Here is a 24,223-nt window from a genome sequence, read left to right as displayed (position 1 = left end):
TACCAGTCTTGCTCAATATTTCCCGACAGAGAGTTGTAGCACCACCATCACCACTGTGGAGGAACAAGAGGAAACCTTCTACTCTGGGGTCCAGTTACCTCAGAAAACTAAAACACTTGAACTCAAGCCGGAGTCCAAACGTTATTCTTCCTCGTTAGAGAAGAACAAAGAGAAGCCAGTTTTCCTGAGCCAGCTCTCCCCTGCAGCTGTAGTCAGCGGGGAAACCGCCCGGTTCTCCGTCAGAGTGTCCGGGCTTCCCAAGCCCACCGTTCAGTGGTCGCACAACGGGAAGCTGATAAAGAGCTCCTCGGTCTACAGGCTGGTGGAGGAGAAGCAGGAGTTCACGCTGGTCATCACTCAGGTCACCTCCGAGTACGAGGGCGAGTATTCGTGCACGGCCACCAACAGGTTTGGCCAGACCACCTGCACTACGTACCTGGAGGTGAAGAAGCCTGATGTGAGCCAGGCAGAGAAATGGGTGGAGAAGATGTTTAAGGTCTCTGGTCAGCCTCCGACCTTCACAGTTCAGATCCGGCCTGTGAGGGTTTCAGAGGGAGGAGAGGTTTCCTTCCATTACAAAGTCAGCGGGGAACCAGTCCCTGATGTGAAGTGGTTTAAAGGAGCTTTCCAGATCCAGGCCAGCAGAAACTGCATCATTACAGCCAGCCCAGACGGTTCTGGCTTCATCAGCATGAAGAGCGTCAAACAGGAGGACAGCGGCCTGTACTCCTGTAGAGCCTCCAACCAGTTTGGAGAAGCGACCTGCAGCGCCGAGCTCGTAGTGTTCAAACAGGAGCAGGTGGTTCAGAAGAAGGGCTATAAGGTTTCAGTCACAGAGCAGGCTACAGAGTCCCGTTTGTACCAGGTCAGCCTGCCGGGTCAGGACCGGCCCGACCAGATGGTCTATACCATTGGCACCGAGGACCGGCAGATCATCCCCAGTGAGCAGGTGGGCTCCCTGACTGAGGTGGACATCTCTGCTGCCACGGTTCACCGGGAGCAGCTGCCCCAGCAGGCGGCGGTGCTGCAGACCCACGAGGTGGAGGAGAGGGTCTCTGTGGTTCCTACTCGTCCTCCTCAGGTCTCAGCCGTTCCTGCCAAGCAGCTCCATGTGGCCGCCTTTACCTCCTCAGTGGAGGAGAGTCAGGACCTCACCGAACAGCACTGCGATCGCATTGACAGCCCGGAAGTCCTCGAGCTGCACGTGGCTCAAGAGAGAAGGTCGAAGGTGATGTTGGCTGTCGCTGAAGAGCTCACCCCTCTTTGCACTGTTAGCACAGAACCGTTAGCCGACAGAAGGCCTGCTACCATCAGACCCACCTCAGAACCTCAACATCTGGTCAGTGGACACCAGATGGAGTCACAGCTGCCCATCCTGAAAGAGCAGTCACAGGATATTCCCAAAGCCCAGCAGGAAAAGGGCTACCAGGTGAAAGAGGGTATTAAGATCTTATACTCAGCTCAGTCTGCAGAGAAACAGGTTCTGGCAGAAGGTCACACCACTGAACTAGCAACAGCAGAATCCACTGTGAGCTCTGAGGTTAAGAAAGAGCAGCATCGGCCTTTCATGGCCTCGGTTAGCGAGTCCAAACACACTCTGTCCAAGGAGACAAAGTTCTCCATGCAGAGGCCTGCTGAGGAGGCAGCTCTTCTCTGTCAGGATAAGGTGATGAAAGCAGCTTTGACTGCTGAGGAGAAGCAAACGCTGCAGGCCGAGTCCACGCAGCAGCTGCCCAGTCTGGACTGTGCCATGTCCATTCAGTCACAGCTGGAAGGAGAGCAGGTGTTGCATCTGCAGGTGATCACAGACCAGGACCTCCTTCCATCTGAGAAGAGCTTCATCTGTGAGAAACCAGCAGCAGAGCAGGCAGGAAGCAGGAAGAGTCCCACCCTGCTGCACACCGTTAGCCAGGATGAGCAGAGGACTGTAGTCTGTGAGGACACGTCAGAGTTTGAGGCCAAGGCGAGCTCCTCGACCGTTCAGCCCCAGAAAGAGGCCGCCGCTCTGCTGCACCTCCAGTCCATGCAGCTGGTGGAGGCGCTGCCCAAAGAGGGCATCCTCATCATGGAGAAGCCTGACCAGCAGGTGGCAGTGCAGAAACAAGAGAAGGCAAGGAGCTATGCAGCCATCTCTGATGAGAGAAGGGAGCTCACAGCAGATTGTCACTCTGAGCTGGATCTGTCGGTGACTGGAGTTCAGTCGCAGCTTCGAACAGAACACAGGCCTCAGAACATCCTCCAGCTGTCCTACCAGCCCATGCAGCTGCCAAAAGAGATGCCGCTTACTGTTGACGTCAAGCAGCAGCGAGCTCTGGTGCAGAAAGAGGATCGCTGGAACGTCATGCATGTCACCAGCGTGGCAGATAGCCAGGCCTTAGAGGAAGGTCATACAGAGAGTCTGACGGCTGTGGACAGGTTCACCTGTGGGATGGCTGTGGAACCTAAAGTTCCTACTGAGCCCATCCAGATCGAGGAAAAGGAGATCTCCACTGAGAGCAGCGTCCTCCTGGAGGCAGCAGAGCAGGACTTTGCTGTTCAGATCCAGGAGGGTCAGTCGGTCAGACAGTCCATCGTGATGGACGAGAAGCAAGTGCTGACTGGTGAACTCTCTCAGGAGATCTCCAAGTCTGAATCCACCCAAGTGTCTGTCAGCACTCAGCCAAAGCTGTCCCTGATGGCTCCAGAATCCAAAGACAGCACGGCTCTTCCCAAAGAGATGACATTCGTGATTCAGATCCCAAAACCGTCCAGTCTGAACATCCGACGTCAGCTCAGAGATGCCCTCCAGTCGGCCGTGGCCAGCGACCAGCCGGTGTTACTGGCTGACGTCATAGGAAGGTTACAGGCTGTAGAAGTGCAGGAGGTGAAGGTTCAGAAAGAACCCAAGCAGGCCATGTTTACATACCTGATCACAACAACAGGGGCTCCTATGGAGATCACTCTGGCTTTTGAGGGTAAATACCCTCAGACAGCTGACCTCAGGACTGAGCTCCAGGCAGCTTTCCACTCCATCGTGTACCAGGAGGCCCAGGTTCTGTCCTCAGAGCAGCCGGGCACCATGCAGCTGGACAAACCTCAGAGGGTTCAGGTCTCATCGGCCCGCTCTAAGCAGGTGCTGTCCTCCATGGTGGAGACAGTGAGCGTTTCAGAGAGCGCCGTAGACTTCAGTGCTGTTAAATCTCAGGCTGCTGCACTAAAGACGGAGTCTAAAATGGCAGTTGAATGTGCTGCAGCAGAACAGCAGGTCATGGTTCAGGAATCCAAGGCAGCAAAGATGGAACAGACCATCTCATCCCAGATCACAGTTTCCACCGAAGCTCACGTGGCTTTTGAGCAGTCGGTGCAGGTATCCAGGCAAGAAGTGAGGTCAGTGAAAAGCCGAGAAAAAGCTGTAGGAGCAGTAATTGGTTCTGCTGCCCTGCCTCCCTCAACCACTCCCACTGAACAGATCGTCATCATCCAGCAGGAGCACCAGGAGGAGATCTTCAAAGAGGAGATCACTGTGTCCAGGCCAGAACAGAGAGAGCACCCTGTAGTAGTCACCTCCCTTCAAAACTTATCGAGAGAAGAAGGTAGTGAAGCCACCTTTAGCACAACCATAAAGTATGTCTCAAAGGTAAACTGGTTTTTCAATGGCCAATTGGTGAAACCTGGCAAAGAGTTCAAGTGTTCTACAGACCACGACACATACACACTGGTTATCCACAAAGTTGTCAAGGAGAGGCATCAAGGAGAATATGTTTGTGAGGCTGAGAATGAAGCTGGCAAGATCACGACATCTTCAAGACTGACTGTGGCCTCAAGAGGTTTGACAACAGGAAAATTCACTGTATCATTCATTCATTCATCCATTTCCTCTGAGAGCCACTAATTATCCACGTCGATCAGTTCATTCAGATCCTCACTAGTAGTGTCACTCTGGTTTCTGTTTCCATTTCACAGCTCAGCATGAGCAGGGCAGTGGATGCCACTAACTCACCCTGTCTTGTTTGTTCCACATCACTTTACGGTCAGGAGTCACTTAAAGGCCAGAACTGTCACAACCATGGAGGCTCTGCAGCCAGTAGGCATCCTGCTTTCATGGTTGTAATGGTGCTGGTCTTTAGGACGTCTTCACGGTCTGTTCATGGTCAGTTATGCATGTCAGTCGTACAGGTTCTCTGACCTCATGATCTGTCATGTTCCTTCAGGTCTATTCTCCACACATCTCCAGTGTCTCTGCATGCTTTCAGGCCTTCAACTGGCATTGCTTCATCATTCACAAACTCTTTATTTCTCCTCTTTTAGCTGAATGCTAGCCCCATGATTGGCTTCGTCTGTCAGGCAGCTTTTTGTGAACCCATGGGGCTACTGTTCATTTCTCCTTCACAGTCACTCCTGACTTGCCTTCCACCATTGCTACACATTCCACCCTTCCTGTTCCTGATTTCAGTGCTTTTACCACAGTATTAGCAGAATGCTGTACTAACATTTACCTTTTGCTTTCCTGCGTGTGCCACAGTGCCACCTGTGTTCAGGCAGAAAATCACGCCTCTGGAGATAAACGTCGGCGGCCACGCCAAGTTCGAGTGTGAGATTGAGGACGCTCCAGGCGTGACCTTCAAATGGTACAAATCCAGCATGGAGATCCGACAGAGTGAGAAGTATCGGATCATCAGTCGCCACTCCGGTTCTTCTCTGGAGCTCCTGAATCCGGTCAAAGCCGACAGCAGTGAATACAGCTGCAAGGCTTCCAACCAGCACGGCACCGTCAGCTGCACCGCCTCGCTGGCCGTCACCGGTAAGACCCCAACAGGACTTTCCTTAAATTATCACTGCACTTGCTTGTGTTGGAGAGAGAGAGAGAATTATATCCGTATAGTTCCACCCACTGTGGATGTGATCATTTGTTAATCAGCTGAATCGGGTGTCACTTGTTTAAACACACAGCGATCAAGTTGACAGATCAGTTTAATTCTGATGTTGGTGTATTTTTCCCACCTTTTAAAAGTTGCTCACCTCTTTGTATGTTCTGCCTGCTCTCCATAGAGATGTACCCGCCTGTGTTTGTTTCAAAACCAGACCCAATGACTTTATATGTGGGCAAACAAGCTGTGTTCCAGTGTTCGCTTACTGGATCCTCGCCCATGGACGTTGTCTGGCACAAGGACAACATAGCCATCTCCTCTGAAGGGAACTATGTCATGAAATGTGAAAAGAACAAGTATTCCCTTCTCATTAAAAGTCTTGAGCTGACCAATCAGGGAGTGTACCTGTGCAAGGCCTCCAACAGTGTCGGCACTGCTACCTCTACCACAGAGCTCAGGGTTATCAACAGGCCCAGCTTCGTTAAGAGCATTGAACCGGCGTCAGCCGCTGTCAATGACCCGCTGAGGCTGGAGTGCCAGGTGGACGAGGACACTGGTGTGACTGTCACCTGGACCAGGGATGGCAAAAAAGTCCACCAGAGCATGGAGTGTAAACTGTCTTTTGAGGACAAGGTTGCTGTTCTTGAGATACCCAAGTCCAAACTGAAGGACTCTGGGAAATATGTGTGCACAGCCACAAATGAGGCTGGGAGCTCCTCCTGTGAGGCTGTGGTAACGGTTCAAGGTAAGATCATAGAGGTGGTCTTTCTGAGCTGGTGGGTTTTTCTGACAACTGGCTGCTGATGCTAACACTTTGCACTGCTGTCTACTTGCCTGGTGTTCTACATTTCTTTCTTCTATCTGGGTTATTTTGTCATTTTGTCTCTGCTTCATAATGTGTAAAAACCTTGGTGTTTCTAAACTAAACACTCTTTCAGAGCCGCCTACATTTGTCAAGAAAATGGAACCTAAGATTACATGGAAACAAGGTATAGCTGCACGATTACAGTGCTCTGTGAAAGGATCACCTGAACTTCACATCCACTGGTTCTGGAATGAGAGAGAGCTTAGTGATGGAGACAAATACAAAATCTCTTTCAAGAATGGAGTTGCTGTTGTGGAGATAATGAACCTCGTGGTCACTGACAGCGGCAGCTACACCTGCGAGGTGTCAAACAATGCCGGCAGCGAGAGCTGCAACACTCTCATAGCTGTTAAAGGTTTGTCCACTCTTGGTTTTGTTTCGCACTAACTGTTCAGTTCAGGAAACCTTTGGTATTAACTGAACACACTTTGTGACACCCAGAGCCGCCATTCGTTAGAAAAGAGCTGCAGACGGTGGAGGCCGTGAAGGGAGCAGCAGCTCAGCTGGAGTGTGAGATCACAGGAACAGCTCCTTTTGAAATCAGCTGGTTAAAGAATAAGAAAACCATTACCAGTGATCAGAAATACACAATAATCTCCCAAGACTCGGTGTTGAGGCTGGAGATCCAGACGTTTGAAAGTGCAGATATTGGAGATTATCAGTGTGTCATTTCCAACGATGTGGGAAAAGTCACAACCAAGGCCTCGGCGAGACTTAAAGGTCAGTAACCTGAGCCTGATGAAGGTTTAATGTTGTGCTTCAGGCTCCATTTTTAACTCGTAGTGTGTTTTTGTAGAGCCACCAACTTTCTCAAAGAGGGTTGAAAGCGTTACTGCAGTTTTAGGAACCACAGTGAAGCTGCAGGGAACCATTAAAGGCTCGGCTCCCATCAAAGTTAAATGGATGAAAGACTCTGACATCCTGAGAGATGATGATCCAAACATCAAGATGCTGTTTGAGAGCGGTGTGGCTAGCTTGTCGATAACTACAGTAGCCATCAGCCACGGCGGCAAGTATTCCTGCCAAGCATTGAACGAGGCTGGCCAGCAGAAATGTGAAGCCACCGTGACTGTACAAGGTCAGATCTTTGATGTGGGAATACTTTTAAACATTTAGCTCCTAAACCTTTTACCTTAATGAGTAACAGGTCTTTCTTATCCCAGAACCGGCCAGAATCGTAGAACCTGCAGAGTCCATTAGTGTGACTGCAGGAGATTCGGCCACGCTGGAGTGCACAATCTCTGGAAGCCCCGAGCTCAAAGTGAAGTGGTTTAAAGATGGCAAGGAGATGATCAGTGGCCGTAAATATAAGATGACTCTGAAGGATAATATTGCCTCCATGAAGATCCTCACAGCAGAAAAGGGAGACACTTCAGAGTACAAGATGGAAGTAGCAAACAAAGTTGGAAAAGACCAGTGCACGTGCTCAGTCACAGTCTTAGGTCAGCTCCTAGTTTCTGCTTTTATAAATGATGAAAATATGCAAAGTCTTAATTTCTAACTTCATACAGTCTGTTAAGCTACACTCTTACAGCTAACGTGTTGTCAGTGAAGACTAGGGCTGCAGTGTTAATTTGGAGTGAACCGTATGAGTCTGTGGTAATGCATGAGATGTTTTTTTTTTCTTCAACAACCAGATCGGATAATGCCTCCAACGTTCACCAAGTCCCTGAAAAGAGTTGATGGGAATGTTGGTAATGATGTCTCCATGGATTGCAAGGTGTCTGGGTCCCAACCTATGACCATAACATGGTTCAAAGATGAACAGGAGATTGTTTCGGGATCTAAATTCCAGCCTGAATTCAAAGACAGCTCTGCTATGCTGAGAATAGCTCGGCTGGAAAAGGCCGACTCTGGAGTTTACACATGCAGAGCCAACAACTCAGCCGGCTTTAAGGAAACCAGCGGCACACTCTATGTCAAAGGTCACCGGGGTTTGGTTTATTCTGCTTCTGTTTGTTGTGTGTTCAATTATTTCATGCTAACATGAAATGCAAATGTGTTGTGTTGACGGCCCGCAGAGCCCCCAGCGTTCACAGCGACACCAGAAAACCAGGAAGTTATACCAGGAAACACCGTTTCCCTCAGAGCAGCCTTCACCGGGACGGCTCCTCTGGCTGTCAAATGGTTCAGGGAGGAGAAAGAGATTATAACTGGAGGCTCTTATTTCATAAAGAAAGATGCCTCTTCAAGCTCTTTGGAGCTCCAGTCTGTGAAACCCAGTGATTCAGCTAAATACACCTGCCAGGTGTCCAACGATGCTGGGAAGGTGGACTGTACCGCTGTCCTCTTTGTGAAAGGTGCTTGTCTTCAGTGTGATGTGCAGAGACTTCAGTATGACTCTACCATCTTGTCATCTGCCTGGTAATAAATGTTAACCTCTTCTGTCAGAGCCTCCTGTGTTTGTGAGGAAACTCGAGGCGACCAAACTCGTCACCAGCAGCGACTCCCTCAGGCTGGAGTGCAGAGTGACGGGCAGCCCCGTCATCAGCTTCAGGTGGTTTAAGGATGAGATGGAGATCAGCTCCGGGTCCAAATACTCCATAAGCTCCGTGGACTTGGTGGCAGCCCTGGAGATAGTGCAGTGTGCAGTGGAGGACAGTGGAGATTATGTGTGTTTAGCTTCCAGTGAGGCTGGGAGTGATCGATGCAGCAGCACAGTCACAGTCAAAGGTTGGTTTAGTTCAGAGGGGATACTCTGCTTTTCTGCACATTTCAGTTCAGGAGGACTGTTACTGTTGGTTTTAAATTCTGAATTATCAGCATTTATCCTGTGGAGACACCATGAATAGTATCCCCTCCAGGATAAACGCTGAAAACTATCTTCAGCTTCACAGTAAATCTTCAGAGGGTTCTTTTTTGTCGTCATTATGTGTAAAACTCTGACAGACTCATTGTTTCTTCTCTAGAACCACCGTTGTTTGTACGTAGCTTGGAGCCCAAAGATGTGGTGAAAGGTTCTGAGATGATGCTGGAGTGCCAGGTTTCTGGTTCTACTCCTTTCACTGTGTCGTTTTACAAAAACACTAAAGTAATTAGAAACGACAAAAGACACAGGATCACAGTGAAAGAGGAGCTGGTAGCCCTGCAGCTGCTGGCGGTGGAGGCCGGAGACATGGGTTTGTACCAGTGTACTGTTGAAAACGAAGTGGGACGGTCCTCATGTGACTGTCAGGTCACACTCAAAGGTTGGTTTATATGGTCTTCATTTATCTTTCAACTGATTTCTTTTTAGATCAGTATTTGGACAACCTCACAGAGCACCAACACAGTCTGAATTATTTAACCTGAACTGTATTCCTTGTAGAGCCGCCATCATTTGTGCGGAAGCTGGAGAACCTGAGTTCTCTGGTGGGCAGCCAAGTTTCTCTGCAATGTGGTCTGAAGGGCTCTGAGCCCATGACTGTGTCCTGGCTGAAGGACAACCACGAGCTCAGAGAGGCTGAAAACATTCAGATTACATATGAGAACCAGACTGCGGTGATGCACATCAGCAGCCTGCAGAGCAAACATGGAGGCAAATACTCGTGTCAGGCCCAGAACCAGGCCGGCAGCCAGACCTGCTCAGCTGTTCTGACAGTCAAAGGTTGGTTCTGATACCAGAGAACTTCTTAGCCATGGTGCCATCAACTTTATCAACTTGTGAAGGTAGTGAAAGAAATAACCTCACCCTAACCCTACACACAGTCTGGAAGTTATTCCTAAATTAGCAGCTTTGTCTCCCCCTTCTGGCAGTGACAGTAATTACAGAAACACTATCATCTTTTTTTTGTCAGACTGAAAGAGTTTCTTTTTGTCTGCAGCAACAGAAACTTGGATGCTTTCAGGTTTTTCATCCTTACAGTTACTCCCGTCATGACTGCATCACTACCAGACTCCAGACTTATATCACTGGTACTGGAAATATGGAAAGATTTACCTGCTGCTGACAGGGACTGAATGGAACAGACATTTACAGGAGGTCCTCGGTTTATGACGTCATCGACCTACAGCGTTTCATCATTATGTCAGAACTGGTTACGTGAAAATAGTTGGCGAGCGGAGAGGATGAATACGTCGTCACGCGGCGCTGTAAAACGGCTTTGTTTCCATTCTCCGGTTGTACTCCACCTTGGATTGTGCTACATTCACTAACTTTTTACCTTCATTATGGCTCCCAGCGTAAGTCAGACTCTTCTGATGCTGGAAGAACAGGAAAGCCGTTTCCATGTGTTGTGTCTTCACTGCAATGTAAAGCTGCAGCCATCCAACTAGTTAAGCTCGTGCTTCGAAATGAATCGTGTTGTAGCAAACTTAACTTCTTTACTGTGGCTCTTGATACTCATTAGAAACAGATTAAAAACTGCAATAAAACAGAATAAAACAACATGAATTCACATAAATAAATCCTTTAACTGAACCAAGAAGAACCATGAAGTTAATTACAGCACTGACTCTGTGGCATTTGCAAAGTAGAGAGACGTATGTGTTTAAAGCTAAATATCAAAATAGTGGACAGGAAGTGACATCTGTCAACAGACAATTTCAAAATAAAGGACTTTTAAAAATTAAAATACATCAGTATTTCTGGCTGAAGAGCAATACACCATGGAAGTGAAATTAGATTTAATAAAAAAGAACAGAAACACTGACGAACATCAGCATCATTAGATCAGATTGTAAAAACAGGTCAACATGTACTGTTATCTTCTAGTAAAAGGATTCATACATGCATGAAAGTTGTTGGTATTCATGACTTAATGAAGAAGTGATCGATGTTGTGATGTATGGAACGACCTTTTATGTTTTCCCTGGAGTTCCAACTTATGACAAAAATTGACTGACATCAGTCTGTAGGAACAGAACTCTGACGTAAGTCGAGGACCTCCAGTATTTATATGTAAAAGTTTAGTGCTCCAGTTTTTAATGTGTTTCTGCTGCAGGGACTGGAGGCATCACAAACATTGACAGGATTTAAAGGATGGCCTCCCAGCACTAACATATGGGAAATCATTTTCACATAATCTCTGACTTCACAAGTTGATAAGGACCAAATGCATCTTTGGAGTCTTTTGTCTTCCATTCTTGGTTGAGCTTTGAGGTTCTGTGCTGACTGTTCTGTTTGACATCTCAGAACCAGCTAAGGTCACAGAAGAGGCAAAGTCCATCAGTGTGACTCAGGGGGATCCAGCCACGTTGGAGGCCAGGTTCTCAGGCACCAAACCACTGAAGGCCAGATGGCTGAAGGCCAGCAAGGAACTGCTGTCAGGCCAGAGATATAAAGTCCAGAGCACAGACAGCAGCTCTGTACTCAAGATTATTAAAACCGAGAAAGGTGATGGTGGTGAATACGTCTTTGAGGTTTCCAACGATGTTGGCCAAAGTTCTTGCGAGGCCACACTCACTGTTCTTGGTCAGTTCTCAATGTGTAGCAGAGAATTCAAAATTAAAGGTAATTTCATTCCTGCTCACTTCTGTTTTTCTCTTATCTATGTTAGATCAAATAATTCCTCCGTCTTTCACAAGAAAACTGAAGCCGACCGAAGGTATCAAAGGATCCTTTGCTCATCTGGAGTGCCTCGTGTCCGGCTCCCTGCCAATAACAGTACAGTGGTACAAAGACGAGAGAGAGATCCAGACTGATGACAAACACAAATGCACCTTCTTTGAGAATGTTGCTTTTCTGGAAATCTCTGACCTTGACACTAAAAATAGCGGCAGCTACACCTGCATTGCTAAAAACAAAGCAGGAGCAATCCAGTGCTCTGGGATCTTGTTTGTTAAAGGTTTGAAGTCCATCTCTTTAGTCGTTTTATCAGTAGGTGGATAAGTCAGATTTCACAAACACTCTTTTTTTTGTCTTTCAGAAGCACCATGTATTCTTGAAAAGCCTGAATCCATGAATGTGTTGCCTGGATCTAAGGTCCAGTTTAATGTTCTGGTTTCTGGTACGCCGCCTCTGACCATCAAATGGTTTAAAAACAAGAAGGAGGTTCTATCCAGCGCCGACTGCTCTGTGGTTAAAGACAACACTTCCAGCTCTCTGGAGCTCTTCTTTGCCAAAACCTCCGACTCTGGAGACTATGTCTGTGAAATACAGAATGACGTGGGCTCCACCTCATGCCAGGCAGCACTCTTTGTCAAAGGTTATCTGTCTTATCTAAATTCATATGTATGTCTCACCTGTTCTCATTGTGCATTTAGGTTTTTCCACTTCCTGTAAAATGTTTTCAGATGAATTGTCACGCTCCCACTGCTCCTATTTGATAGTGACCAAACCACCTGCAAATGGCAACAAGACAACCAGGACATGGCTTAAAATTAGAGCAACATTTTGTTGGAAATATTTACAGTTGTCTCCTCATCATCTGACGTTCCATCTGTTTTATTTTATTTGTTAGTGCCTCCAAAGTTCACTCGGACTCCGGCCCGAGTGTCCGTGGTGCGTCCTGGTCAAAATAAAGTGTTTGAGTGTCAGGTGACCGGCACACCCGAGATAGACATCTACTGGTTCAGGGAAGGCTCTGAGATCAGCCCCAGCGACCGACACCGGATGGCCTTTGATAACTCAGTGGCCACTCTGGAAGTCTGTGGGGCTGAAATCAAAGACAGCGGACTTTACTACTGCGAGGCTCGTAACGAGGCCGGCAGTGAGAGCTGCAGCATGGAGCTCAAAGTCAAAGGTTAGTCTGTCAGATGACAGGATGTGGTCTGTCTGGCCAGTGAAGAGGCCACCTTAACCAGTTTATCAGCTTTCCACTGCAGGAACTTGTTTGCAAATGTTTAAATGGTCTGTATTTATATCGCGCTTCACTACACCTGAAAGATACCGAAAGCGCTTTACATTATACGTCACATTCACCCATTCACACACTGATGACGGAAGCTGCCATGCAAGGCGCTAATCACGACCCATCAGGAGCAATTAGGGGTTCAGTATCTTGCTCAGGGACACCTTGACATGAGCTCTCCGGGCCAAGGATCGAACCGGCAATCCTCCGGTTGACAGCAACTCTACCCACTGATCCATGCCGCCCCATACAGCAACAACCTCCTAAACAATGCTGAATTGTAGTCACTGGACAAAACTGCAGTTCACTGAACATGCAGGGGATAAAACTGGTGACATATATTAGGGCTGAAAAGATTTTTAGATCTTGGTAGACCTCTCCACACTCTGTGATTTTAACAATCTTCTAAGTTCCCAGCTTGCTCCACTGTACCACATGAATCTATTAATCTTTGGACACGACGTGAAGTTTGCTCTAAGCAGACTGATGATGAAAATGCAGCTGAATCTCAGCCTACAATGTACGTGAGTTGACAAGAATAAAACATCATCACCGTGCGCCATCCATCCATGAAAAAACAACCAAAGCATAAACGGGGCTCCTACAATCACAGGGAAACCAGCCAAACATGAACTCTACAATCACAGGGAAACTAGCCAAACATGAAGGGATTTAATTTTTATTTATTTAATAACATAAACTAAGTATTTTTACCACTATTTCCAGCAGTGTTTGTGTGTGTTTGCTAGCCGCTAATGTTTGCTTACAAACATGGGAGCTATATCCTTCCATGGTTTGTCCTTTTTGTCCGGTTGTGGTCCGAGCTGGAGGACACGTCTAAAAGGCTTCTGCTGCCACAACTCTACTAGGCTGTCTTCTGTTTAAATCCCAGACTTGTTTTGATCAATCAATCAATCAGTCAATCAATCAATCAAACTTTATTTGTATAGCACTTTTCATACAATCAGATTGCATCACAAAGTGCTTTACAACATTAAAAGCATTGAGTTAAAAACAAAAACCCTTCCCTCCCACCCTGGGTATGTACATATAATTGCAGACACACACACACACACACACACACACACACACACACACACACACACACACACACACACACACACACACACACACACACACACACACACACTCAGCACGAACTGTAGGGAGACATGGCATGATGCGTTTTGTCTCCATAAATCATCTACCTGAATTTACTGATCAGTACGTCATTTCATCCTGCGTTTCTATTGGTTAGCTCGTTGTTGTACAGTAGGTCCAGCAGCATCACACTGTGAGATGATCACCCAGAACTTCTGACAGTCAGAATTTGATTGCAGCTTGTCTTTGGTCTCCATGACAACGGCCGTCCTTGAATCCGTCTCTCAGTGAGATGTAGGACCACCAACTTAGAGCCACGACCAAAGATATCACCACCATTTTCTCACTGTTGGGATGTTTGGTCTGGGACGGCTGAAAATCACACAGTGTGTCGAGGCCTTTAATCTGAACTGGCTCCATTATCAGGGATGTGATTCACTGTTTGTGATCCCTGAAGGCAGCACCTTTTTACTTTCATATTGTGCCTTCATGGCAGTTTGCGTCTTGCATGTATTTGGGACCAGAGTAGGTTCTTCATTCCCTGGTTCTAATAGAGGTTCTACAGGATGGTTTCTGCAGTCAGAACAAGGTTCAGACTTCTTGCAAACATCCCTCAAGTTCCTGCTGAGGAAAGCATTTTATTGACTTCAGTTAAGAGTTTTCATTTTCAACTCCTAAAATAAAAGTTTTCTTTATGGTTGAGGGTCTTATAGAACCAGCAGATGAAGCTGAATGGACCTGAAACTGTTAAAAGTAGCATCAGATATTTACAGCAGAATGAACTCTTGAGAAATGTGATGGGTTTTTTTTTCCTTTCATATCAGAACCACCATCATTTATTAAAGAACTGGCTCCAGCTGATGTTGTGAAGGGAACTGGTGCTGCCTTTGAGTGTCAGGTTGCTGGGACAGGTCCGTTTGAGATCACATGGCACAAAGATGCAAAGGAGATCAAACCCAGTGCTAAACATGGCTTCAGCCAGGTGAACGGCACCGTGGGTCTCCAGGTCCACAGGTGTGATGGCGTAGATGTGGGAGAATATCAGTGTACTGTTGCTAACGAGGTGGGAAACTGTTCCTGTAAGACCTCGCTCAGGCTCAAAGGTTGGTCCCATCAGAACTACAAAGCCATGTTTTTATCTCCTGAGGCACAAATGGACCATTCCTTCTAAATGTGAATGTTTTTCTAATAGAACCACCAACATTTACCAGGAGAATCGAGAACACTGCCTCCATTCTGGGCAAACTAGCAGAGTTTCAGTGTCTAGTTCAGGGCTCTCCCACGCTCTCTGTTCAATGGCAGAAAGATGAGAGCTGGATTCTGGAGGACCCAAAGATTGAGAGAACGTTTGAGAACAATGTGGCCACTCTCAGGATTCCTGCCTGTGAGGCGACACACGGTGGAAAATACACCTGTCACGTGGTGAATGAGGCGGGACAGGATAAGTGCTTTGCCACCCTCACAGTGCAAGGTAACCCTCACTTAACTGGTCTCTAAAATCTGTTTGAAGGCCTGACCTGAAGGAAGGTGATGAATTGTTGATTGATTTGCATTGTAGAGCCTCCCCAGATCACTGAGAAACCTGAGCTGTTAAAGGTGTCGGTCGGAGATCCGCTCAGTCTGGACTGTAAGGTAACAGGCTCACCTGAACTCAGAGTCAAGTGGATGAAAGATGGAAGAGAGCTTCAGTCCATCAGGCAGCACAAGCTGATCTTTGAGAAGAACACCAGCAGCCTGAAGATCCAGGCTGCACAGAGAGAGGATGAAGGAGAGTATGTCTTCGAGGTGGCAAACCACATCAGCAGCTGCACCTGCAGAGTGAAAGTGATCATGTTAGGTTGGTGTGATGAATGTTCAGCTGCTGTGTTGCTGTAATGACATGCTGACAAAGTCTTAATTACTTTCTCACTGTTGTCTTGATAATAGAACAAGTGATTCCTCCGAGCTTCATCAAACCTCTGGTAGACATGCAGGAGATTCTGGGCTCCTTTGTACAGATCTGCTGTAAAATATCTGGTTCTCTGCCCATCTCTGTGGAATGGCAGAAAGATGGAGCTAAAATCTCCAGTGGTGTGAAACACAAACTCATTCAGCAGGACAACTCAGTGTCCGTTGAAATTGAACAGCTGGAAAGATCCGACTCAGGATCCTACAGATGCAAACTGACCAACGCAGCAGGAAGCTGTGAATGCAGCGGATCTCTCATGGTCAAAGGTTAGATCTTCAATACGACTGTAATCCTGAACAAAGGTGAGTAGCTCTTTAACCGGTTCGTCTTGTTGTCTTCAGAACCTCCCAGCTTTGTGCTGCTGCCTGAGTCCCAGGCGGCTCTGCCCAACGCCACCGTCCGATTCAAAGCCACGTTTATGGGAACTCCTCCCTTCACGGTCAAATGGTTCAAGGACGACACGGAGCTCATGACTGGGCCGACGTGTTTCACAGGACTGGATGGGATGTCCTGCTTCTTAGAGCTCTACTCAGTGGCCGTCACTCAGAGTGGAGTTTATTCTAGTCAAGTCAGCAACGACGCTGGCTCTGCACGCTGTAGTGTAGACCTGACTGTCAAAGGTTGGATTTACAGCTCTTAAATCAGTTCTTGTGTTGCTGTGTTCATCTCATGTCTGCATCTCTGCCATTTACAGCTTCGCTCTGATGATTATCTGAAGCTTTTCCACTATCTGTGGTCATTGTGTTGCATCTCCATTGTCCACAACCATCAGCTGCTAACCATCATCATCAGCTCATCTGCTCACCTCCTGCCTGCCTTATCTGGCTATCTGAAGTGTTCCAACTTGCTTCCAGCAGCTAATATGTCTGTGTTTTGGCTTTCCAGAACCACCTGAATTTGTGCTGAAACTCCCTGCCGTTAAGTTTGTGAAGCAGGGTGAGTCACTCCGTCTGGAGTGCAAAGTCAGTGGCACTGCCCCCCTGAAAATGACCTGGTACAAACACGACACCAAGGTCACCGATGGGGACAACTGCAGGACTTCATTTGCTGACTCGGTAGCAGTCCTGGAACTGCACTCTGCCAGCTTTGATGATGATGGAGTTTACACCTGTGAGGCTCAGAATGATGCTGGCAGTATCAGCTGCAGCACCACACTGACCGTTAAAGGTACTTCCTTCATGTCAGTTATTATTCATGGTCTGATTGTCTGATGCTCCTCAGTGTCTTCTTCAACCTTTAGTTCTGCTGCTTAAAGCTGATTTCCGTAACAAGTCCTTCCTGTGCCCATGATACACGGTGGAGGATTGATGACTTTTGGTTTCATTTTTTTCTGCAAAACTTTCTTCAAAGCAAAGAAATATATTTTGCATCAAACAAATCTGCAGCCAAACAACCAGCTGGATCCTCCATGATCTGATCAGGAGCTGCTTTTAGAACCATAATTCTGACCTCCCCTCCCGATAATTTTCCATCTCAGTTGGAAATACCACAAACCTGACAGCTCTGTCATGTTCACTGTAGCTGCACCATCTTATCTGTGGTTCCTACAGTTCTGAATAAAAACAGATTCCCCCATCATTTTAGAAAAAATGTCACCATTTCACTTGTAGCTGCAACAAATTCTATAAGCGTCTTATCGTCCAATAACAATGCAGCGGTTTCCCTCCAAGTCAGAACATCAGCGTTTAAAGACAGCAGCATAAAGTTGTTCCTTGTTCCTGACTTGTGAAGTTTATAATGTTCTATATGTTGAAACATGGTGGTCAGACTTAAAAACATACAAATTTACTGAAGACGACAGAGTTCCCAAATCAGGTAAACAGGAATACACAATAATTACTTCCTCAAAGCTTCCCATATCTTTGTTGTAGTTCCCAAAACCTTCCACCGCAGTTTTCCATCTTCACTGGAGTTCCATCAAATTAACAACTCTTCCATCCAGACTGTGCTTCTAACATCCCATCCCAAAATCTTTACCGTCTTAGTTGTAGTTCAGCCAATGTCAGTTTAGCCATCTTCTCTAACTGTAGTTCCAACAAATTACTGACATTTCCTATGTCTGGTCTGTACTTCTAACAATCTATCATAAAATCTGATAAAACACGGAGTCATTTCCAAAACTTCTGCCTTCTTAACTGCAGCTCCACCCGCCTTCCACAACATCTCTAGTTCTAACAAATTCCACAGTTCCAACATCTTTCCAACATAAAATGCAAAATTCTAATTACCTGAAGTTCCAACAGATTCCACATCAGTTCTGCCATCTAATATTAAGTTCGTTGAAAGTTTCTATGAACACATCTTAAAATCTGAACCCTGAAAGTTGTTGAAAATTTTAGTATTTAACTTGTGGAGCCGTTGATGTCATATATGCAGAAACGTGGTGGTGAACATATGTGTTCCCAGAACTTCCACCATGTTAGTTTAACTTCTAACAATCTTCTACAGCATTTTAACTGTTGGTCAAGCCCATAACCAACAACTCCCCCTTCTGCACCCGAGTTCCAACACTCTTTCTCAACACTGCCGCCATCTTAGTTGTAGTTTAGACAGTTTCTATATTATTTCTGTAATCTCAGCTGAAGTTTCACCAAACTTTTTTCACTCCACCACCAGAAACTTGCAGGTACTACTCTGCCATTTTAGCTTTGGACCCTCTGTTACGGCTTTCAGCTTCAAGTTGCAGTCAGAGATTTTTCCCCTCGTGTTTGCCTCTGTAACAGTTTACTGATCTTTTTGTAGAACCCCCATCTTTTGTCAAAGTCCCTCAGCCTGTTGAAGGGCTGAAGGGTAAAGACGTGAGTCTGTACTGCGAGATGAGCGGTACAGCTCCGTTCCAGATCACCTGGTTCAAAGACAAAAAGCCTCTGATGGAGAGCAGGAAGTATAAGATGGTGAGCGAGGGCAGCTCGGCCACGCTGCATGTCATTGGAATAGAGGCTTCGGATGCCGGCGAATATGAGTGCAAAGTGTCAAACAGTGTAGGAAGTGACACCTGCCAGACACCAGTTAAACTCAGAGGTCAGTAGAATTGCGAATGAAAATCCAAAGTATTAGATTTTCAGGTTACTTTGCCGCCTTGCTGACTTTCCCTTCTGCGCTGTTTGTCTCCTCTCTTCAGAGCCGCCGTCGTTTGTGAAGAAACTGTCAAACATGACAGTGATTCTGGGAGAGGAGGTGACCCTTGTGGCCACCGTTAAAGGCTCTGAACCCATTACTGTGTCCTGGGTTCAAGACAAGGATCACATTCTCAGGGACGGTGACAACAGGAAAATCACCTTTGAGAACAACAAGCTTGCACTTAAAGTGTTTAAGGCCGATGCAACCACGGCAGGCAGATACACCTGCCAACTCAGAAATGATGCTGGGAGTGTGGAGTGTTTCGCTAACTTGACTGTTCTAGGTTTGTAATCGTATAATTCTCTCTTTCTCTGGCAGTTTGGTTTTTCCAGCCTTCTGCTGCAGGTTTCATTAAACATGTGTGCTTCTCCTTTTCTGCTGATTCCAGAACCTGCTAAGATCGTGGACAAACCCGACGCGTTGAGCGTCACAGCGGGCGACATCGCCGCCCTGGAGGTGAAAGTGTGTGGAACCCCGGAGCTCATACCCAAGTGGTTTAAAGACGGTGTAGAGCTGGCCTCTGGGAGGAAGTACAAGATCTCCTTCTCTAGGATGATCTCCAGCCTGAACGTGCTCTCTGCTGAGAAAGTGGACTCTGGGGAGTACACGTTTGAGGTCATGAACGAAGTCGGGAAGGATCTGAGTAAAATTAATCTCACTGTCTTAGGTTTGTAGTCTTCTTCCTACTGGGATGTTTGAAAAGGTCAAGTTAGTGCTGAAAGGATGGAGTTCCACAGGGAATATTCATGTGTATTTGTCAGATTTCGTCTTTGGAAAATAAGAGCATGTTAGGGTTAGGATTTGTTGGGTTAGTAGGGTTATAATTAGGATTAGTAGGGTTAGGATTAGTAGCGTTAGTAGGGTTAAGGTTAGTAGGGTTACGTTAGAGTGAGGTTTGGGTAGGGTTAGGGTTGGTAGGGTTAGGTTTTGGTTAGGTTAGAGTTAGGTTTGGGTTACATTTGGCTTAGGGCTAACCCATGTTATACATTAAGTTTATTCCAAGAGGATGTTTTTTGAAATGTTATGTGTCTAAATGCAAAATACTCGCCAAAGTTTAAAACTCCACATTTTTCTTCACTGTGGGTAATTTTTCAAGTCCTGCTGCTCTGAGTAACCAGAACATCACGAAGAAGGAACTCAGAGGTGTCTTCTGTCAGTAGAATGATGGAAACAAAAGAAACAAGACAAAAACAGAAGTTGAACTTCTTCAATTATCTACATCCATTGTTTAATGAAAAAAATACAAAAAATACCCATGCAACTAAAACATGGAATCAACAGCATTTGTTCTCATGTCCATCTGAACGTTCCACATGATGTGTGCCAAGACTGTGGAAGATGGAAAGCTTATGATTCTTTCTGTTTTTAGATGATACATTTTAGTGATTTTTTTAGAATGATGAGAAATCTTTCAAAGCCAGCAACAGGTTTTTCGGTTCAGAGGGTAAATCTGGTCACCTGATGCCAAACCTTTCTGAGGACTCACACCTTCATCCTGTCCTTGTTCTGCTAACTGCTCTCCATCCCTACAGACAAGACCATCCCACCAACATTCTCCAGGAAGCTAAAGGAGAGCCAAATGGTCATTGGACAGGCTGGAGAGATGGAGTGTAAAGTGTCGGGTTCCCCTCCTTTCACTATCTCATGGTACCACGATGGGGAGGAGATCCAAAGCGGACCCAACTACGAGGTTTCCTTCAGCGATAACAGCTGCCTGCTCAGGGTTCCCACGCTGAAGCTCTCCGACTCCGGAACCTACAGATGTAAAGCTGTCAACAAGGCGGGGTCCAGCGAAACATCAGCCGCCCTCATCGTCAAAGGTGAGTAGGAGGAACCGAGAGCACAACCGGGGAACACAGGGAGAACACATGGAGAACACAGGAAGAACACATGGAGAACGCCTAGGGAACACATGGTGAACACATGGAGAACACCTAGGGAACACAGGAAGGACACATGGAGAATACATGGAGAACACTTAGGGAACACAGGGAGAACACATGGAGAACACCTAGGGAACACATGGAGAACACAGAGAATACAGGGAGATCACATGGAGAACACATGGAGAACACAGAGAGAACACATGGAGAATACATGGAGAACACATGGAGAATACATGGAGAACACATGGAGAACACAGGGAGAACACATGGAGACTACAGAGAGAACACAGGGAGAACACATGGAGAATACATGGAGAACACCTAGGGAACACATGGAGAACACAGAGAATACAGGGAGATCACATGGAGAACACATGGAGAACACAGAGAGAACACATGGAGAATACATGGAGAACACATGGAGAACACAGGGAGAACACACGGAGAATACATGGAGAACACATGGAGAACACAGGGAGAACACATGGAGACTACAGAGAGAACACAGGGAGAACACATGGAGAACACGTAGGGAACACATGGAGAACACGTGGAGAACACCTAGGTAACACATGGAGAACACAGAGAGAACACATGGAGAACACATGGAGAACACAGAGAGAACACATGGAGAACACATGGAGAACATGTAGGGAACACAGGGAGAACACAGGGAGAATACCTAGGGAACACATGGAGAACATAGGGAGAACACATGGAGAACACGTAGGGAACACAAGGAGAACACATGGAGAACACCTAGGGAACACATGGAGAACACAGGGAGAACACATGGAGAACACGTAGGGAACACATGGAGAACACGTGGAGAACACCTAGGGAACACAGGGAGAACACAGAGAGAACACATGGAGAACACAGAGAATACAGGGAGATCACATGGAGAACACATGGAGAACACAGGGAGAACACAGGGAGACTACAGAGAAAACACATGGAGAACACATGGAGAATACATGGAGAACACAGGAAGAACACATGGAGAATACATGGAGAACACAGGAAGAACACATGGAGAATACATGGAGAACACAGGGAGAATACATATAGAACACAGGAAGAACACCTGGGGAACACAGGGAGAACACAGGGAGAACTCATGGAGAATACATGGAGAACACATGGAGAACACATGGAGAATACAGGGAGAACACATGGAGAATACAGAGAGAACACATGGAGAACACAGGGAGAATACATGGAGAATACAGAGAGAACACATGGAGAACACATGGAGAATACATGGAGAACACATGGAGAACACATGGAGAATACAGGGAGAACACATGGAGAATACAGAGAGAACACATGGAGAATACATGGAGAACACATGGAGAACACATGGAGAATACAGGGAGAACACATGGAGAATACAGAGAGAACACATGGAGAACACATGGAGAACACATGGAGAACACATGGAGAATACAGAGAGAACACATGGAGAACACAGTGAGAATACATGGAGAACACAGGAAGAACACATGGAGAATACATGGAGAACACATGGAGAACACATGGAGAATACAGGGAGAACACATGGAGAATACAGAGAGAACACATGGAGAACACATGGAGAATACAGGGAGAACACATGGAGAATACAGAGAGAACACATGGAGAACACAGGGAGAATACATATAGAACACAGGAAGAACACCTGGGGAACACAGGGAGAACACATGGAGAATACATGGGGAATACATGGGGAATACATGGGGAACAGGAGAACACAGGGAGAATAAATGGAGAACACATGGAGAACACCTAGGGAACACAGGGAGAACACATGGAGAATAGCTAGGGAGCACAGGGAGAACACAGGGAGAACATCTGGGGAACACAAGAACACCAAGGCAACACAGGGAGAACACCTGAGGAATACCTGGGGAACACAGGGAGAACACCTAGAGAACAGCTGTAGAACTGGGCTTTCATATTCTGGAAAAGTTGAAGTTCCTCCAGCGGTCAGAAGGAACCTGCAGAGATGTGTGCTGGAGATCTGATGTTGTTTTGTGAAAAGTAGAACTGTGGTTCTCATGGTTGTCCTGGTCTGCTGCTTCCAGAGCCTCCATCCTTCGTGGTCCCCCCCAGCCGATGGAGGCCATGCCCGGCTCCACCGTCACCTTCTCCTCCATGGTGAAGGGCAGTGCTCCTCTCAGGCTGAAGTGGTTCAGAGGGACGAAGGAGATGGTCTCAGGACGAGGCTGTGACTTCTCCCTGAAGGACAACCAGGTGGTTCTGGAGCTCCACAACGTGGACCGCTCTCAGGCCGGAGAATACACCTGCCAGATCATCAACGACGCTGGCAAGGAGAGCTGCCCGGTGAACCTCACCGTCAAAGGTCAGTCCCCAGGAGGTCTGGAGTCTCTGGAATCTTCATCTGGAGAAACTCTGGAGATCCTGAAGCTCAGAAACAGAACAGGAAGTTATTTAAAGCTGAGGAACCGGCTGATCCAGATTCATTACCCAGAGAAATCTTAAGCAGAGAGATGGATTTAAGATGAGTTGTTCCTCAGATTCTTCCCTTTGAGGTTTCAACGTGAAGAATCAGGAGAAGTTTAACATCAAACGATTCATTATCTGACATCATCTCTGTCCGTCAGGCAATCCCTGAGTCCAAAGCGTCAGTTCAGTAGTTTTCCTCTTGATGTTAAATGGATGTTCTGATCAGCTCACATTTATCAGTTTTTACCATGTACCTGACATCAACTTCTACCTGAATCAATAAAATCCCTTCATTTCAGGGGTTTCCAGCTGTTTTTATAGAATCAGAGGAAGTGAGTCCAACAGAAAGTTTAACAGATGCACTTTGGATCAGTTCCTCCTCACCTGTTGTCTACCTGTAATCAGGATCCGGGTGAGGAGGAACTGATCCACCTGGAGGATCTCAAACTGCTTCCATAAATTACTGGAAGAAAGAATTTGCCCTCAGGAAGTCAGTGAAGCCGGTAGATTCCAGGAGTTTGTGGTCATGTGTAGATTGTTCTTCAAAATGTTTCTAAAGGAAATCCTTTAGGAGCATGAAGGTGACCTCTCATCTGTCTGGTGTCCCTCAGAGCCGGCGGCCTTCACCAAGAAGCTGAAGGATGTGTCGGTGGAGAAAGGCAAACCTCTGACGCTGGAGTGTTCCTACACGGGAACTCCAAAGATCACGGTGAGCTGGTTCAGAGATGGCCAGCAGATCTTCGCCTCCTACAGATACAACATCACCACCACGGAGAGCTCCTGCATCCTGGAGTGTCTCAGCACCGACGACAAGGAGGCTGCCGGGAAGTACCGCTGCCAGGTGTCCAACGGTGCCGGAGAGGACAGCTGTGAGGCCGCTGTGTCCATCCTGGGTGAGTCCTGCTGGAGATGTTCTCGAACTGAAGTTATACAGGTTCTGTCTCCTCTGTGGAACCAGAACATCATGAAGAAGGAACTCAGAGATGCCTTCTATCAGTAGATTGATGGAAACCATAGAAAAATGATAACCCTAACCCTACAGAAGTTGAATTTCTTCAATTATCTGCTTAAAAATAAGTAAAAAACTAGAACCATCATGTCCACCATGTCTCCACAGATGTTTACCTTTGAACTAATGTTGTCTCCTCATTCTTCTGTGGAGGTTCTCAATCCAGGTCCTGGAGATGGTCGGAACTTCAGGAGAAACCAGCTGGAGG

The 24,223-nt window shown here is 46.7% G+C and overlaps 1 protein-coding gene across 1 annotated transcript in view; it reads left to right on the top strand.

The window, feature by feature from the left end:
* The window catches only part of ttn.2 (titin, tandem duplicate 2), a 276,686-nt gene that overhangs the window by 59,899 nt on the left and 192,564 nt on the right, over positions 1 to 24,223 (top strand). Inside the window, 29 exon segments of the mRNA XM_051959375.1 lie at positions 30 to 3,806; positions 4,502 to 4,780; positions 5,029 to 5,592; positions 5,786 to 6,067; positions 6,154 to 6,432; positions 6,509 to 6,790; positions 6,876 to 7,154; positions 7,350 to 7,637; positions 7,734 to 8,012; positions 8,104 to 8,385; positions 8,622 to 8,900; positions 9,020 to 9,298; positions 10,826 to 11,104; positions 11,190 to 11,477; positions 11,559 to 11,837; positions 12,093 to 12,374; positions 14,408 to 14,686; positions 14,776 to 15,054; positions 15,142 to 15,420; positions 15,510 to 15,797; positions 15,873 to 16,151; positions 16,417 to 16,698; positions 18,274 to 18,552; positions 18,653 to 18,934; positions 19,040 to 19,318; positions 20,184 to 20,471; positions 22,625 to 22,639; positions 22,642 to 22,902; positions 23,618 to 23,899. Coding sequence (XP_051815335.1) covers positions 30 to 3,806; positions 4,502 to 4,780; positions 5,029 to 5,592; positions 5,786 to 6,067; positions 6,154 to 6,432; positions 6,509 to 6,790; positions 6,876 to 7,154; positions 7,350 to 7,637; positions 7,734 to 8,012; positions 8,104 to 8,385; positions 8,622 to 8,900; positions 9,020 to 9,298; positions 10,826 to 11,104; positions 11,190 to 11,477; positions 11,559 to 11,837; positions 12,093 to 12,374; positions 14,408 to 14,686; positions 14,776 to 15,054; positions 15,142 to 15,420; positions 15,510 to 15,797; positions 15,873 to 16,151; positions 16,417 to 16,698; positions 18,274 to 18,552; positions 18,653 to 18,934; positions 19,040 to 19,318; positions 20,184 to 20,471; positions 22,625 to 22,639; positions 22,642 to 22,902; positions 23,618 to 23,899 — 11,649 coding nt within the window.

This window comes from Acanthochromis polyacanthus, chromosome 14 (assembly GCF_021347895.1).
Source record: "Acanthochromis polyacanthus isolate Apoly-LR-REF ecotype Palm Island chromosome 14, KAUST_Apoly_ChrSc, whole genome shotgun sequence".
In the NCBI taxonomy this organism is placed as follows: Eukaryota; Metazoa; Chordata; class Actinopteri; family Pomacentridae; genus Acanthochromis; species Acanthochromis polyacanthus.
The sequence above is the reverse complement of the archived record's forward strand: the minus strand, read 5'-3'. Positions and strand labels throughout refer to the sequence as shown.